This window comes from Aythya marila (assembly GCF_965140915.1).
Source record: "Aythya marila genome assembly, chromosome: 30".
NCBI classification, from domain to species: Eukaryota; Metazoa; Chordata; class Aves; order Anseriformes; family Anatidae; genus Aythya; species Aythya marila.
Window position 1 is genome coordinate 1471596 of NC_139071.1, and position 17138 is coordinate 1488733.

The 17138-nt window shown below is 67.5% G+C and overlaps 2 protein-coding genes across 8 annotated transcripts; one reads left to right on the forward strand and one right to left on the reverse strand.

Moving 5' to 3' along the window:
* Positions 1-134: 134 nt before the first annotated feature.
* FMNL3 (formin like 3) lies at positions 135-13068 on the forward strand. 6 transcript variants are annotated; one of them, XM_082781432.1, is made up of 28 exons: positions 135-409; positions 3181-3264; positions 3355-3435; positions 3520-3596; positions 4686-4769; positions 5054-5206; positions 5857-5965; positions 6043-6119; positions 6201-6294; positions 6491-6565; positions 6668-6778; positions 6869-7018; positions 7133-7234; positions 7324-7570; positions 7695-7763; positions 8057-8181; positions 8279-8481; positions 8608-8842; positions 8934-9002; positions 9122-9202; positions 9288-9417; positions 9502-9662; positions 10476-10577; positions 10659-10748; positions 10832-10943; positions 11065-11163; positions 12394-12428; positions 12526-13068. In XM_082781432.1, exons 1-26 carry the CDS (start codon positions 251-253, stop codon positions 11154-11156), a joined length of 3072 nt encoding a protein of 1023 aa, XP_082637558.1. In that variant the 5' UTR covers positions 135-250; the 3' UTR covers positions 11157-11163; positions 12394-12428; positions 12526-13068. The 6 variants fall into 6 exon arrangements, with proteins under 6 accessions (XP_082637558.1, XP_082637555.1, XP_082637556.1 ...); XM_082781429.1 differs by having other exon boundaries at positions 3355-3596; XM_082781430.1 differs by having other exon boundaries at positions 3355-3596; positions 6872-7018.
* A 1177-nt stretch (positions 13069-14245) lies between these two features.
* On the reverse strand, positions 14246-17138 carry ATG101 (autophagy related 101). 2 transcript variants are annotated; one of them, XM_082781268.1, is made up of 3 exons: positions 17045-17138; positions 15919-16186; positions 14246-14973 (listed from the first exon to the last, which is right to left on the reverse strand). In XM_082781268.1, the coding sequence occupies exons 2-3, from the start codon at positions 16168-16170 to the stop codon at positions 14569-14571; spliced, it is 657 nt and encodes a 218-aa protein (XP_082637394.1). In that variant the 5' UTR covers positions 16171-16186; positions 17045-17138; the 3' UTR covers positions 14246-14568. The 2 variants fall into 2 exon arrangements, with proteins under 2 accessions (XP_082637394.1, XP_082637393.1); XM_082781267.1 differs by having other exon boundaries at positions 15919-16189; positions 17045-17135.

A 17138-nucleotide genomic window follows, 5' to 3' on the forward strand; every position in this document is an offset into this window, starting at 1 on the left:
AGGGCGTGGCTTGGATGAGAAGGGCGTGGCCTGGCAGGGCATGGGTGTGTCCCGGCGGAGTGGGCGCGGTCTGTCGGAGATGGGCGTGGCCTAGCAGCGAGGGGGCGTGGCCTGGCGGCCGGGGCGGGCACGGGAGGCGGCGGCGGCGGCGGCGGCGGGCGGACGGCACGGGCCGGGCCGGGCCGAGCCGAGCCGGGCAGGGCCGGGCTAGGGCCGGGCTGAGCCTCCCGGAGCCGCCCCGGGGCCGGGGATGGGGAACGTGGAGAGCGCGGACGGGGAGCCGCTGCCCCGGGGCCCGGGAGTGGCGGTCGCCGCCGCCTCCCCCGCCTCCCCCGGGGGGCTGCTGGCCCCCGGGAAGATGCCGATGCCGGAGCCGTGCGAGCTGGAGGAGCGCTTCGCCATGGTGCTGGTGAGCCCCACATCCCCGACACCCCCTCCCCAACCCTCCCCAACCCCATCCCGGTGCCCCCCCGCCGCTCCCGGTGCCCCCCCGGCCGCCTCCGGTGACCCCCGCCCCGCTCCGGTACCAGGGAGCCCCCCCCCGGTCCCGGTAATCCCCCCCCGGTCCTGCTGCTCCCCCCCGGTGCCCCCCTCACCCCCCTCCTGCCCCCGGTTCTCCCCGCGTGGACGCGCCCCGGGCAGCCTCGGGGGTCACGGAGCCACCGGGGAGCCCCCCAACCCGCCGCCACCGGAGCCCCGTAGGAGCAGCCGGGGGTGGGCAGCGGCTGCGGCACCGAAGGGGACAGCCCCGGGGGAACCCCGGCCCGGGACGGCCCCTCGGGGGTGCCGCCTCTCCCGGGGCGCCGGGGAGGGGTGGGGGGGGCTCTGCTGCCCACGCCCCGTACCGGGAATTTCTCCGGGAAAGCCCTGTGGGGACGGTGAAACCCCGGGGGTTTGGGGTCCCCAAATGTTGGGGTTCCCAAGGGTACGGGGTCCCCAGGGGTTCAGGGTTCCCAGGAGCACGGTGGTGCCATGCCCTACATGGCCCCCCCCAGCCTTAAAAGCCCCCCGGTGGCCACCGGGGCCGTGCCAGTGACGGGGACCCCATCAAGGTGTGGTGTCCCCCCCCGGCTCCCTGCTGTCCCCTGTCCTGGCACCGTGCCGTGGCCGTGCCGTATCCCCGTGGTGTGGCCCCGGTTTGGTGATGCCAGCGGCTAACGGGGGGTGTGGGCCACCACGGGCCACCAGTGCCACCATCCTGCGCAGTGGGGTGGCCCCACGGTTGGGGGTTTGGGGTTACCTGCGCCAAGGTGTCCCCGGAGACGGTACCGGGGAGCGGGCGGCTTTGGGGACACCGCGCCCGTGTGACAACCGGGGCGCGTGTCCCCGGTGCCTGGCTCTGTCCCCGTGTCCCCAAAAGCCATCGCAGCCCCGGGCCCGGTGGTGGCCGCGGCAAACGGAAGCCGTGGCGGGCAGGAAATGCCGAGCGCGGCCCCGTGGGGCTCTGGGCTGCGGCAGCCAGGACTGGGGGACACTGGGGGGGGGGGGGACACACACAACGGGTAACGGGGCCGTGCCGCCAGCTCCCGGTGGCACACGGGGCCGTGGCTCAGCCCAGCACCCTTGGGGCTGGTCCCTATGGGGCTGGGGGGGGCGCATCCTGCTGGGCGCATGGGGACGGCACCGGGGTCCCCGTTGGCACCGGGGTGGGGGCACGGCCGTGGGGGCTTCACCCATGGGTTCTGCGGTGCCACCCCGTCTGTGCCACCCTCGACATCCTCCTGCTGCTGTTGGGAGGAGAATATTTCCCCGTGGGATGGGGCGGCAGCACCGGGACCAGCACCGGGCAGGATCCAGCCCTGTCCCCATCCCCAGGTGTCCCCCCGCTCGCCCCCGGCTGGGCTCTGTCCCCACGCAACCCCTGTCCCCGCTTCATCCCCATATTGGGGGGGGCTCCATCCCCATCCCGGGGGGCTCCATCCCGGCTCAGCCGTGTTTGGGGGGGAGACTTTTAGGGGGGGTGGGGGTGAAGGAAGTGCCCCGGCCGGGAGCGGCCCCGCTCCCACCACAAAGGCAGGAAGCGGAGCAGCGGGAACGGGCGGCGAAGGCGCTCGAGCTTCAAAGCCCCCGCAGCCCCCAGCCGGGCCCCCGGCCCCTCCTCGGCTCTGTCCCTGGGGGTCCCTTTGCCCGGGGAGGGCTCGGAGCCTTGAGGGGGGGGGGAGCAGGGGAGAGGCACTGCGGGGGCGTCGGGCTGGGCCCTACAATTTTGCAGGCGGCGGCGGGAGCGAAACGAGAGTGGCCCCGTGGGGAGGGAGGCACCGGCCCCGTTCCCGTCCCGGCTCGCCAAGGGCACGTTTGGTGGAGGCGCCGGGGTCCCCGTCCCCGTTCCCATCCCCGTGGGGTTGTCCCCGGGGGGTGCTGAGCCTCGCCCAGGCTCTGCCCCTGTTTCCTGCAGCTCCTCGGGGCCGGGAAGGGATAATTTTAGCTGCCACGGGGCGGGTGGAGCGCTGGCACCTCCCCGCTGCGGTGGCGGCTGGATTCGGCTAACGGCCCTGCCCGCCAGCCACCTTGGCTCGGTGGCAGCACCCGAGGGGGGTGACAGCACCCAGAAGGGTGGCAGCACCCAAGGGAGGGGGTGATAGCACCCAAAAGGGTGGCAGCGCCCAACAGAACAGCACCCATGTCCCCCTGGCACCCCCGGCACCCATCGTTTCCACCGTGGCACCTCGTTTTTCCCAGCTCATCCTTGCCAACACCGTCACCGTGGGCCATGTCCTTGTGCCAGCGGGTCCCCAGGTCCCTCTCGGCACCCGGGAGAGCCCCGGCCCGGCCGTGCCGGCGCCGTGGTCAGCGTGCCGGAGGCTGTGGTTTGCCGGCGCGGAAGCAGACGCAGCCAGGAAGCTTGGTTGGTGGTGGCGCTGGGGAAATTTGGGGCTGTGGGGCACGTGTCCCCATGTCCCCGTGTCACCGTGTCCCCGTGTCACTGTGTCCCCGTGCCCCGGTGCTACCCGCGGTGCGCCCTGGCCGTGCCTTGGGGCCGGGTGCCATGGGGTCGCTGCGGGAACGCCATGGGCTCGTGGGTGGCACGAGGCTGTCACCGACACAAGCCACATCCTGGGGCCGGTGGCCCTGGGTGCCACAGGTCCCGCGTGGCTCAGGCTGGGGGCAACGGCCCCGTCTTGCCCCCTTTGTCCCCACTGTGGGACGCGGTGGCCTGAGCAGCCCCCGCTGTGTCCCCAGAGCTCCATGAACCTGCCCCCGGACAAAGCCCGGCTCCTGCGGCAGTACGACAACGAGAAGAAGTGGGACCTCATCTGTGACCAGGTGCGGGGCCTTGGGGGGGGACTACGGGGCCGGGGGGGGGGGGTCTACGGGGCCGTGCCAGCGTCCCCATCTCCCCCCGTCCCTCCCCAGGAGCGGTTCCAGGTGAAGAGCCCCCCCCACGCCTACATCCAGAAGCTGCAGAGCTTCCTGGACCCCGGGGTCACGAGGAAGGTGAGGGGCTGGGGGGCTGCGAGGGGGGCGGCGGGGGGGCCAAAATTTGGGGGCGGCACGGCTCAGGGCTTGCTCTGCCCGCAGAAATTCAGGAGGAGGGTGCAGGAGTCGACCAAGGTCCTGCGCGAGCTGGAGATCAGCCTGAGGACGAACCACATCGGGTGAGCGCGGGGTGCAAGGAAGGGATTTATTTTATTTTTTTTTGGGGGGGGTGGGGGTGAGAGCGCAGGGTGCCGGGGAAGGGGGGGGGGAGCATGGCACGAGGGTGCTGCAGCTGCAGGGGAAGTCGGAGCCGGTGCAGGAACTGGGCTGGTTCCTGCTGGGCCGTGCCGAGGGCAGGTCCCGGGGGCGGATGCCGGGACGGATGGGACGCGGCGCTGACGCCCTGCGCCAAGCAGCGCGGCCAAATCCTGCCCGGCTCCTCCCCGGCACCGGGGGGGCTCGGCGCCCACCCTACAGCCCCCCAACCCTGTGGGGGAGCCCCGAGGATGGATGGAAATGGGGTTGACCAAAGAGCCGGGGACCGGAGGGCGGTGGGGACCTCCCCGTCCGTGCCCGCGTGCTCGGGGGGGTTGGCGCACGTGCCGGGTTGCGCCCCCGCGGCGGCCCCCGAGCGGCTGCGGGATTCGGCTCTCCCCCAGCCGCGCGGCCCGAAAATAGCAGCAAGCCTCAGACAGGAAACGAGCTGGGGCGAGGGGCTGGGGCCGGCAGGAAATAGGCGGCCGCGCGGCCCCGGCTGCTCCAGCTGCGGCCTGACTCACTGCCCAGCGGCACGCGGCGTTGGGGACGCGCGGGGACGCACGGGGACGTGGGGCCAGGCACCGACACCCCCCCGACCCCAACCGACACGTCCTGGTCCTCTGTGCTGCTCTGCGTCCTCGTGCACCTCCATCCACGCACACCCCGTGCACGCCCGAGCCCCCAGCACGTGCCCCCTGCACGCACACGCGCGTGTCCCCAATGCTCTCCGTGCCCCCCACCGGGCTCCCGGTGCTGAGCACCAGGTTATGGGGTTGGTTTTTCCCGCCCGGTGCTGAGCCCTCCCCGCCCTGCAGCCAACAGATAACGCCCCAAGGGTGCTGCCGTGGGTGATAGCACGGGGGCTGCACCCACCATCAGTGCCGGGGAGCCCTCGGGACCCTCTCTGTGTTTTTCGGGGGGTCCCCGTTGGTTCGGGGCATGGTTTTGGGGCATGGTTTCGGGGCGTCCCCAGCTCCCCCCCGGGCTCTGACCGCTGCGTGCGGCCGCAGGTGGGTGCGTGAGTTCCTCAACGATGAGAACAAGGGGCTGGACGTGCTGGTGAACTACCTGTCCTTCGCTCAGTGCGCCGTCATGTGAGTAGGGGGCTCGGCGTCACCCCGGGGGGGGGGATTGCGGAGGGACCGGGTGCCCGCTGAGACGGATCCTGGCCGCGGGCCGGCGCTTTAGCCCTGTCCCCAGGGGGGGGCGCGGGGTGCTCAGCCCCCTCCTCGCCCCGCTGCTGCCGCGCTGCCTCCGCTTCAGCGCTTGCTCCGGTGGCTGTGCCGCTCCCGCGCCAAAGCCGCCCCCCTCCCCACCTTTTCCCTCCCTTCCCCCCCCCCCCCCTCCCCGTTCCCCTTCTCGCGCGTGTCCCACCCAGGTTTGATTTTGAGGGCCTGGAAGGCGGCGAGGACGGCGCGCTGGAGAAGCTGAGAGCCTGGAGCAGATCCATTGAGGATCTGCAGCACCCCAGTGCCCTGCCTGCCCCCTTTGCCAGCAGCCTGGCCCGCTCCGCCCGCCAGACCGCCCTACGGTACGTACCCACCGGGGGCTGCCGGCACCCCGTGCCGTGCACCGTCCTGCCCACGGTGCCCGCTGCCCGCTCGGCGCCCCCCGTGCCACGTGCCATGGCCACGGTGCCCACGGTGCCCGCACCCTGCGCTCTGCACCGCGCTGCGACCCCTCGTGCCGCAGCGTGTGCCGTGCCCGCAGCAGCACGGCGCCGCCTGTCCCCCCCTGTCCCCGTGTCCCCATCGCACCCGAGGTCCATCCGTGGTCCCCCCCGCCCCGGTCCCCCTTGCTCTGCTGCGGCCGTGCTGTCTCTCCTCTCCTCTCGCTCTCGCTCTCGCCCCCGGGTAACGTGCCCGTGTCTCTGCCCGCAGGGCCGGGCCCGCTCGCCTCTCTGGCTGCGCTCTCTCTCTCTGTCCTCTGCGCCCGCCTCGCCGCTCGCCGGGTAAGTACGGGCAGCACTTTTTGCTCCGTGCCTCTGTCCCTCTCGCGCTCCAGCCACTTCTCTCTGCCTCTGCCCCATCCCAAAAAGCCCCGCGGTCCCCTCGCCGTCCCCACCGTGGTCCCGTCCCCATCTCCTGCGCGTGGCCCCGGGCACCGCCGGGTGCTCGCGGCACCGACAGCGCCGGGGTCCTCCCCGCTCACCGTCACCGTGTGTGTGTGTGTGTCCCCCAGCTACGGGACGCTGCCGAGCCGCAAGGCGCTGAAGAACTCGCGCCTGGTGAGCCAGAAGGACGACGTCCACCTCTGCATCATGTGCCTGCGTGCCATCATGAACTACCAGGTACGGCTGGGTGCCCCCGGGGGTGCCGCCGCTGCCTGCACCGCTGCTGCCGCCTCATCCCCGCTCCCTCCCCGCAGTACGGCTTCAACCTGGTCATGTCCCACCCCCACGCCGTCAACGAGATCGCCCTGAGCCTCAACAACAAGAATCCCAGGTAAGGGTTGGGGGTGCCCCGGGGCAGGCGCGGGGTTCCCCTCCGCCACCGGCTGGGGACGATGGCTCTGCCGTGCCCCAGGACCAAGGCGCTGGTGCTGGAGCTGCTGGCGGCCGTGTGCCTGGTGAGGGGCGGCCACGAGATCATCCTGTCGGCCTTCGACAACTTCAAGGAGGTGAGGACGGAGCCGGGAAAAGTCAAGCTGGGTTGGGGACAAGCAGGGAGAGCGGGGACGTCGGCGCGGAGCTGGGATGGGAGAGCCAGGATCAGGGGGAATGGGAAAAACGAGGATTGGGCTGGGTTTGGGAGGCTGGAAGCAGCCGGGCTGGGGGGTGGTGGGCGTGCAAATTCCTCCATCCACCTCCTCCCAGGTGTGCAAGGAGAAGCACCGCTTCGAGCGACTCATGGACTACTTCCGCAACGAGGACAGCAGCATCGACTTCATGGTACCCTGCCCGTCCCCGGGGCTGGGTTGGGGGTTAAAAGAGGGGGGCAGGAGGATGGGTCGGGGGCTCGCAGCCCCCCCCTGACGCAGCCCTGCCTTGCAGGTGGCCTGCATGCAGTTCATCAACATCGTGGTGCACTCGGTGGAGGACATGAACTTCCGCGTGCACCTCCAGTACGAGTTCACCAAGCTGGGGCTCGAGGAGTTCCTACAGGTACCTGGGGGTGGATTTAGGGTCCTGGGGGTGCCCCCTCGCCCCTCCGTGAGGAGCTCCCCAGCCCCCGACGCCGCCCCCTGCCCGCAGAAGTCGAGGCACACGGAGAGCGAGAAGCTGCAGGTGCAGATCCAGGCGTACCTGGACAACGTCTTCGATGTCGGGGGGCTGCTGGAGGACGCCGAGACCAAGAACGTGGCCCTGGAGAAGGTGGAGGAGCTGGAGGAGCACCTGTCCCACGTACGTCAGCCACACGGGGTGCCCCGAAGGGCCCGGATTTTGTGCCTGGGGGGTTGTTGGAGATGGCCAGGGGGGTGATCCCGTGGTCCACGGCTGCGTGTCCCCCCCCGGCAGCTGACGGAGAAGCTGCTGGACCTGGAGAACGAGAACATGATGCGGGTGGCGGAGCTGGAGAAGCAGCTGCTGCAGCGGGAGAAGGAGCTGGAGGCGGTCAAGGTGCGTGGGGGGGGGAAAAAGGGGGAAGGGTCCCGATCTTCTGACCCCGACTGACGTTGTGGTGTCCCCCCCCGTCCTCCCCTCCCCAGGAGACCTACGAGCACACGAGCCACCAGGTGCACACGCTGCGGCGGATGATCAAGGAGAAGGACGAGGCTTTCCGACGGCGCTACGGCTCCGAGCCCCCCCCCGTGCTGGGCGTCGAGCCCCCACCCCAATCCGAGCCCCAAACTCTGGATGAGGCCCCGAGGGTCCCCATCCTGCCTCCCCCGGAGGCTGCGCCCCCCCCGCCGCCCCCTCCACCCCCTCTGCCGCCCCCTGCGCCCCCGCTGCCAGGTGAGGATGGGAAGGGCGGGGGGGGAGCTGGGATAGCCCCGAAATTGGGGTGTCCCTGGGGCTGGGGACCCCAAATGGGGACAGCCACCCTCGGGCGTGGTGTCACCCCCTCGTCCCACTGCAGGCAAGTGCCCGCCGGCCCCCCCGCTGCCCGGGGCTTCGCCCTCCATCGCCCTCACCGTTGGGCTCTCGGGTAGGTGGGGAGGGACTGGGGGTTGTGGGGTCGGGGACAGGGAGGGTGAATGGGGACGAGGACAGGGAGGGTGCAGGGACCATGGGGACAAGGATAAGGGGGGTTCAAGGACCATGGAAATGGGGACAGGGAGGGTGCAGGGACCATGGGGACAAGGACAATGGGGTCGGGTGGCCCAGGGCAAGGGGACAGTGTGGGGACTGCTTCCGCGGGGCTGGGTGGCTGAGGGTGGGCTCGGGATGCGTCCCCCTGCCCCGGGGGAGGCTGAGCTGGCTCCTGCGTGCCCCCGGCAGCCATCCGGATCAAGAAGCCCATCAAGACCAAATTCCGGCTGCCCGTCTTCAACTGGACGGCGCTGAAGCCCAACCAGATCAGCGGGACGGTGTTCAGCGAGCTGGACGACGAGCGGGTGCTGGAGGTGAGCACGGGGCCGCAACGGCTCGGAGAAAATCAGGGTGGTGGCAGGGGGGGACGCCGGTGGCACCGCTGAGTCCCCAAAATCCCCCCCCTCCAAGGACCTGGACCTGGAGCGTTTCGAGGAGCTCTTCAAGACCAAGGCGCAGGGCCCGGCGCTCGACCTGGTGTGCGCCAAGAACAAGGCATCGCACAAAGCCGCCAGCAAGGTGACCCTGCTGGAGGCCAACAGGGCCAAAAATTTGGCCATCACCCTGCGCAAAGCCGGCCGAGGCACCGAGGAGATCTGCAGGGCCATCCACACGTACGGGCAGCGGGGTTGGGACGGGGGCTGAGGGGTCCGGTTTTGGCACCGTGGTGCCAAACGCATGCGGGGCGACGGCTCCGGGAAGGGGGCGTCCGGGTCCCGACGGCAAATTTTTGGGGGCAGGTTCGACCTGGCCACGCTGCCGGTGGATTTCGTGGAGTGCCTGATGAGGTTCCTGCCCACCGAGGCGGAGGTGAAGGCGCTGCGGCAGTACGAGCGGGAGCGCAAGCCGCTGGAGGAGCTGGCGGACGAGGACCGCTTCATGCTGCAGTTCAGCAAGGTGGAGAGGCTGCCCCAGCGCATGGCCATCATGGCCTTCCTGGGCAACTTCGCCGAGAACCTGCAGATGCTGACGCCGGTAATGAGCCGGGGAGGGCGCCCCGAGGGGTCCCACCGCGGCCCCGCACCCCGCTGAGCCCCTTCTCCCTTATCCTGCGCCCCCCCTGCAGCAGCTCAATGCCATCATCGCGGCATCGGCCTCCGTTAAATCCTCCCAGAAGCTGAAGCACATGTTGGAGGTGGGCACGGGGGGGGGTCCTCGCCCTTCAGCCTCGCCATAGATGGATGCAAAAGTCCCGTTTGGGGGCTGGGGGGGCTCCTCCCTGACCCCCCCGTCCCCTGTGCTTCACCCCTGCAGATCATCCTGGCTTTGGGCAACTACATGAACAGCAGCAAGCGCGGCGCCGTCTACGGCTTCAAGCTGCAGAGCCTGGACTTGGTGAGGGGCCCCCTCCCCTGGGGCTATGCAGGGGGTGTTTGGGGGTCCCGTCTTACACCCCGTAACCCCTTGTGTGGCCCCGCAGCTCCTGGACACCAAATCCACGGACAGGAAGATGACGCTGCTGCACTTCATCGCGCTGACGGTGCGGGAGAAGTACCCCGAGCTGGCCACCTTCTGGCAGGAGCTGCACTTCGTGGAGAAGGCAGCCGCAGGTACCCCCCCAGCTCATCGTGTGTCCCCCCAAAAAAAAACAAAACACCCCTCGGGACCACCCTGAGCCCTCCCTGTCCCCGCAGTGTCCCTGGAGAACGTGCTGCTGGACGTCAAGGAGCTGGGCCGGGGCATGGAGCTGCTGCGCCGCGAGTGTGGGCTGCACGAGAACAGCGTCCTGCGAGCCTTCCTGGCCGCCAGCGAGGGCAAGCTGGAGCGGCTGCAGAAGGACGCGCGGACAGCCGAGGTGGGGGCGCTCAGCCCCTCTGCACAACCCCCCCGGGCACGCGTGTGCCATGCCTCGTGTGTGCGCCGCTTTGCCTGCCCCTGGTGTGCTTGGATTTGTGTCCCCTGCTCCGAAACGCCCTCCCGCAGCCCTCGGTGTGCTCGCCTTGCTTTGCACACCCGCGTGTGTGTGCCGTGCTCTGCACACCTTGCTCTGCTTTGCACGCATGCGTGCCCCTCGTGCACGCCTCGCCTTGCACGTGCCTTGCTTGGTGTGCTCCCTGTGGACACAGCTCCCTTGCTGTGCACACACCTTGCCTTGCACGCCTACTGTGCACGCCTGGCTTTGCACAACCCTTATGCATGCCTGGCTTTGCATGCCCATTGTGCACACCTGGTTTTGCATGCCAGTTGTGCACACCTGGCTTTGCGTGCCCCTCGTGCAAGTCTGTCTTTGCATGCTCCTTGTGCACACCTGGCTTTGCACACTCTTCATGCACACCTGCCTTTGCACGCTCCCTGTGTACTCCTGGCTTTGCACGCCCCTCGTGCACACCTGGCTTTGCACACCCCTCGTGCAAGCCTGGCTTTGCATGCCTGTTGTGCACACCTGGTTTTGCATGCCCCTCATGCACACCTGGCTTTGCACACCCCTTTGTGCACACCTGGCTTTGCACACTCCTCGTGTACTCCTGGTTTTGCACACCCCTTGTGCATGCCTGGCTTTGCACTCCCCTTGTGCACAATTGGCTTTGCACGCCCGTTGCACACCTCTGGGGAGCTGGGGGGGGTGCACACACAGCAGCCCCTCCCTCACCACCCATCCCCGTGCCAGGACGCCTACAACACGGTGGTGCGGTATTTCGGCGAGAGCCCCAAGACCACCCCCCCGTCCGTGTTCTTCCCGGTCTTTGTCCGCTTCATCCGCTCCTACAAGGTACGGATGAGGGTCGGGGGGGGTTGAGGGGGGGTCTCTCGAGGAGGGCTGTCCCCTGGTGCCACCCCCTCGCTGCGGCAGGACGCGGAGCAGGAGAATGAGACGAGGAAGAAGCAGGAGGAGGTGATGCGGGAGAAGATGCTGGCGCAGGAGGCGAAGAAGCAGGAGAAGGTGAGTGGGGGCCAAGGGCTTGATGGGGGGGTCTCTGACGTGTTTTGGGGGTCTCTGATGTTGGGGGGGGGGCCCTCTCGCAGCGCAACAAGTGGCAGCAGCAGGAGCTGATCGCGGAGCTGCGGCGGCGCCAGGCCAAGGATCACCGCCCCGTCTACGAGGGCAAGGACGGCACCATCGAGGACATCATCACCGGTACGACCCCCACCAACCCCCTCCCCCCAAAAAAACCCTCTGCCATTCCCACGAGAGAGGCTGACGTTGTCTCTATGCCCCCGGCCCCGTGCGCCCCCCCCCCCCCTTCCCCAAAATACAGCTCTGAAGAGCGTCCCCTTCACCGCCCGCACCGCCAAGCGGGGCTCGCGCTTCTTCTGCGACCCGTCCCACCACGACGAGTCCAGCTGTTAGCCCCCAGGTACGGCCGTGCATGCCCGGCCCCCACCCCAAAAAAGAGAAAAAAAAAGCCCTGCATGACCCCCCCAGAGCCCTGCATGACCCCCCCAGAGCCCTGCATGCCCCCCCCCCCCCCCCAGAGCCCTGCATGCCCCCTTCCCCAAGCCCTCCCTGCACGTGGTCACCCCGGGGCTCTCCGGCGGAGCGGGGCTGGGCACAACGCTGGGGTCTGGTACAGGGCACGGCACCAGATCCCGGCACTAGATCCCTGTGGGACACTGGATCCCAGTACTGGGTCCCAGTAGAACACCGGATCCCAGCACTGTGTCCTGGTGTGAAGCTGGATCCAGGCACAGGGTCCCTGTGGGACACTGGATCCCAGCACAGGATCCCCATGGGACACTAGATCCCAGCACAGGGTCCCAGTAGAACACTGGATCCCAGCACCATGTCCCGGTGCAAAGCTGGATCCCAGCACAGGGTCCTGGTCAAACACCGGATCCCAGCACAGGGTCCCAGTGGGACACCAGATCCCGGCACGGGGTCCCCAGTGCAAAGCTGGGCACTGGCAGCAAGGCCTGGCACAGGATCCCGGAGCAGTGCTGGATCCCAGTGTGGAAACCTGGTTATAGGATCAGGGTGTGATGCTCCCGGGTCCAAGCAGTGGATCCCATGGCAGTAGGGGATCCCAGCACCATGCTGGGTCCCAGTAGCAGATCCCAAGGCAGTACAGGATCCCAGCAGTGGATCCTAGTGTAGTATGGGATCCCAGACCAGTATGGGATCCCAGTGCAGTATGGGATCCCAGCACAATGCCAGGTCCCAGCAGTGGATCCCAGAGTGGTGCAGGATCCCAGCAGTGGATCCCAGTGCAGTATGGGATCCCAGCATGATACCGGATCCCAGACCAGTATGGGATCCCAGCAGTAGATCCCAGGGCAGGAGGGATCCCAGCAGGATGCCAGCTCCCAGTAGCAGATCCCAGTGCAGTACGGGATCCCAGCAGCAGATCCCAGTACAGCACCGGATCCCAGTTCAAGGCTGGGCTCCCAGCATGGGGGGGGGGGGATCCCGGTGCCGTACCGGATCCCTGGGGGGGGGTCCCACTGCAGCGCTGGGTCCTGGCACTTGCCCATGGGGCAGCCCCACGCCCCGGGGGTGCTTTGGGGTGTCCCCCCCCCAGGACCCTGGGGCTGCCCCCCCCCCCCCCAGGGCTGCCCCTGATGCTGTTTTTTCTCTCCCCCCCCCCCAGCCCGGAGGCGCCGGATCCGCCTGTAACACACCAGGGTAAGGCCCTGGCACTATTTGGGGGGGGGGGGGGCACAGCGACCCTATTGCCCCCATCACCCCCCCCCCAAATTCACCTCCTTCTGCCCCCCCCCAGGTCCCGCCGGACGCCTCCATCCCCTGGAACCCCTTGGGGTTTGGGGGGGGGACACCCCGGTGCCACCGTCCTCATCCTCGAGGGCAGCATCCCCCCTCCTTGTGTCCCCCCCCCCCAAAAAAAAAATAATCTGGGGGCTCCCCCTCCCCCCCAAAGCCAAGCAGGGGCCAAATCCTGCTCCTGGTGCTGGGGGGGGGGTGGAAAAGGGACATGGGGGGGGGGCTGTGGGGTTGGGGGGTCCCCATCCCTAGGCTCTCATCTCCCTGGAGCCACCGGGACCACGGTGGGGGGGGGGGACAGGGGATGATTTCCCCCCCCCCACGCTCGTCACTTTGACCACTGATGAACACTAATTGCCAAAAATTAAAAAAACACCAAAAAAAAAACAACACAAAAAGGGACCAAAGCCAGGCTGGGGGTGGGGGTGGAGGGGGGGGGCAGGGTGATGCCCTCCCCCTGCCCTGTTGCCCCCCCCCCCATCCCCATCCCCCTCCCCGTGACTTTTTGTACATGTGAAATATACCCAGGAGTCTTTTACGCTGACGGTGTCTTAATTTTTTTTTAGGGTTGGGGGGGGTCCTGGGTATGTGCCCCCCCCCCCCCCAAACCCCATTTCCCTGCTGCGGGGGTCCCGTGTCCTCATTTGGAGGGGGGGGTGGCGTTCATATAAAGTCTCATCCACCCAGAGCTTATCCCTAAAACAGGGCAAAATAATAAAAAAACCACTTTTTCCCTTAATCCTCTTGCTGGGATTACCAACCCCACCCGCGGCTGGCCCCAGACACACCCAGGACCCCCCCCATTTCCCCCCAACCCCCCCCCACACCCAAATACCCCCCCTCCCCTTTGCCTTTTAATCCCTACAAACCCCAAAGCCGCAGCCCCTGGTGCTGTCCGTCCGTCCGTCCATCCATCCACCCATCGGGTTTTTTTTTTGGGGGGGGGGTCCCACTCTCTACACCCCCCCCGCGGTGCCTTCGGCCTCGCGGGACGGGCGCCGCTCGCGGGCCGGGGGGGCCGCCAAGCTCTCGGCCTGCAGCAGGAGGTGGCGGCCCAAAAAAAAGACCCCGAAGGCGACGGCGAGGCAGAGGACGAGGGCGACGGCGATTTGGGCCCCCTCGGCCCCCCGGCTGCTGGGTTGAGCCCTCGTGGCGTTCATCTCCTCTTCCTCCTCCTCCTCCTCCTCCTCTTCCTCCCTATTCTTCCTCCTCCTCCTCCTCTTCCTCGCGGGGCGGTGGCGGCAGCTGGGGAGGGTTTAAATGATGTCAGGGCCCGGCCGAGCCGCCTGCACCAGCTCCCCGAGCAGTGCCCGGTAGGTAAAAACCCACAAGGACCCTTCCCTGGGGTGGGGGGACGTGGGTTTGTCCCCCCCCACCCGTGAGGCTGGGGGGGGCTACAAAACGGGGAGCAGCCCGGCCTCGCTGCTGGAAGAGGCCTCGGTTTGGTTTTAGGGTGTAAGGGGGGTTTAGGGCATCCTGGGGGGGGGGCTCGAGGGAACTGGGGGGCACTGGGAGGCTTTCTGGGGGAACTGGAGGGCACTGGGGGATCCCTGGGAGACCTGTGGGGGGGGGCTCAGCCCCCAACCCCACAGCGAGTCTGCCCCATTTTAGGACCCCCCTCACCACGGGGGCACACACAGGGGGTCTCCCAGCTCCTCCTCAGCACCCGTTCCCTCCCCACCCTGCGGATGGTGACCCCAAAACACGACGGGACTCCCCAGGAAGGGAAAACATTTTATTTTTCCACCCCCGGAGGAAGGCAAGAGTCAGAGCAGGATCCCAGCGCCCAGGCGGCGCCGCGCCGAGCAGCAGCCACCCGGCTGGTTCTCCGAGCCGGGCCAGCTTTGATGGCCAGCACCCCACAAAACACTCACCCCAAAACCAGCAGCAACCCCCAATTAAAGGCTGGGCCGAGCCCAGCTCCTCGCAGAAGCTTTTCAAGAGGCTGAGAGGAGGGAGACGCCTTCCCCCAGAGCCTGAGGCTGCGCTCCGGGGTGTGTGTGCGTGTGTGGGGAGGGGGAAAAAGCTGCCCCAAAAGCTGGCCCTACAGAGCCAGCGTGTCTTTGATGAGCCGCCGCATGGTGGTGGTGACCGAGGTGCCCAGGGAGTCCGTGATCTGGTAGGAGATCTTGTAGAGGTAGGGCTGCACGTCCTTCAGGCTGGTGTCGAAGACGTTGTCCACCTCGGACTGGGTGGGCATTTTGGGCAGGTACTCGTGGCGGTTCATCACCTCCACGATGTTGATGATCTTCTCGCACAGCTTCTCGCCCACCTTCTCGCGGCAGATCTGCCGCTCCTGCTCGTTGGCCAGGTTCACCACGTTCACCTTGATGGTCCACAGCTCCCAGGGGATGCACTCGTCCGAAAAGGGCCAGCGGGATTTCTTCTTCTGGTAGAACTCCAGCGAGATCTGCCCCATCCCGTCGCTGCCCGAGCTGCGCAGCGCGTCCTGGAGGCACAGCACCCTCCTTAGAAGGGGACACACACACACACAAAAATCCCGTCTGCCCTCCCCCCAAATCCCAAAGGGGTTGTGCTCAGGGTTGGCACCGCAGCCGGGCTCCCCCCGACCCTGCTAAGGGGTGGGCAAAAAAAAAAATTGAGGAAGAAACAGCCCCTGAGCTACCCCAACCCATCCCAGGGGGTGCTCCGTGCTGCCTGAGGTCACGTTCATGCAATAAAAGGTGGAAAAAGGAATAAGGGGGGGGCTCCCGTTGCCCAAAACGTCCGTCCTCCTCCCCACCACCAGCTGCAAGGACGTGCTCAAGGATCGCTCGCCTTTATTTGTTTTGTTTTCTTTTTTTCCATTTAGTTAAGTTGTTTAATTAATCTTTCCTTAATCATTATTTTCCCCCCTTTATTTAAATCAGCTTTATCTCAACCCGTGAGTCGTCCTGTCCTCTCCTCTCCTCCTTCCCCTCCTCTTCTAAGGAGGGGGAGCGAGAGAGTAGTTAAATTCTTTAATTAATAACCCTCTTTCCTTAATAATTATTATTTTTCCCCCTTAAATAAATCATCCTCATCTCAACCCGTGAATCGTTCTTTCCTTCTCCCCCTCCTCTTCTAAACAGGGGGAGAGGGGTGGGGGGGGTGCCCAGCTCCCCAGCAGGGCAAAACCACCGCACCCATGGGTGCCAGGAGGCTCTGAGCACTCCCCCCCTACCCGCAGCCAGGGCTCAGCATTAATAAATCTCAGTCCCACCTGCAGCCAGGGCATTTATTCATTAATTATCCATTAATAAATCTCCCCCCACCTACAGCAGAGCTGCCCAGGAGAGGGACGGAGCCAACCTTGACCTTCCTTTCGCTGCTGAGCCCCACAGCAGGAGCCGGGAGGGTTTTTTTTCACCCCCTTTTTTCACCCCTTCTACCTCATCCCCGCCGGTTTCCTTGCCTTGAACTCCCCGACGGCCTTGCGGAGGGCCCGGTCGAGCTCCTCGGAGGAGACGCGGACGTAGGCGAAGTCGATGAAGTCGCAGTCGACGTCCTGGGTGCCGACGGTGCCGATGGAGTAGGTGCCCTCCTTCTTGTAGTGGAACTTGCCGGTGCTGCGGTGCAGCAGCACGGTGTGCAGCACGGCCAGCGCCGCCTCCTCCACCTGCCGGCCCTCCACCGACACCTCCAGCACCTCGGCCCGGCAGTTCATGGCTGGGGGGCGGCCGCTGCTGCCGGGAACGGGGTCGTTATGGGGTTGGGGGTCTCAGATTCCCTCCCGTAGCCCCCTCGTACCCCCGGAGGGCCCCGGTCTCGCCCTCAAGGCTTCGTTCCTGACCCCTGGTTCCCTGTTCCCGGTTTCTGAGCCTGGTCCCTGGTCCTGGTCCCGGTTCCTGTTCCTGACCCCGATCCCCCACCCTGGTCCTGGTCCCTGCTCCGGTTCCTGGTTCCTGACTGCGGTTTCTGACTCCGGTTCCTGACCCCAACCCCAGTTCCCTGTCCCCAGTTCCTGACCCCAGTCCCTGGTCCTGGTCCCGGTTCCCAACTCAGCTCCCGGTTCCTGATCCCTGATCCCCCATCCCGACCCCGGTTCCCTGTCCCTGGTTCCCAACCCCGGTCCTGGTCCCAGTTCCCGTTCCCGACCCAGCTCCCGGTTCCCAATCCCCGACCCCAATCCCTCACCCCCGGTTCCCGGTACCTGCTCCGGTCCCCGACCCTGGTTCCCCGTTCTCAGTCCCCAACCTCAGTTTCCAGGCCCAGTCCCCGGACCCGAGCCCTGACACCGGTGCCCAGACCCCGATCCCTGACCCCGATCCCCGGTCCTGGGCCCTGCTCCGGTTCCCGGTCTCCAACCCTGGTCCTCGGCCCCGACCCCAATCCCCCACCCCGGTCCTAGTCCCTGCTCCGGTTCCCGACTCCGGTTCCCAGGCCCGGTCCCCAGACCCCAGCCCTGACCCCGGTCCCGGTCCCGGTCCCTGCTCCGATTCCCGGTCCCCGACTCCGGTTCCCGATTACGGTTCCCGGCCCCGATCCCGGTTCCCGGCCCTGGTTCCCGGTATCGACTCCGGTTCCCGGCCCGTACTCACCCCCTGGCCCCGGCCCCGGCCTCGGTTCTCGACCCCGATTCCCGGTCCCGGTTCCCGGCCCCGCTCCCCGCTGGGCCCCGGTTCCCGGCCCCGG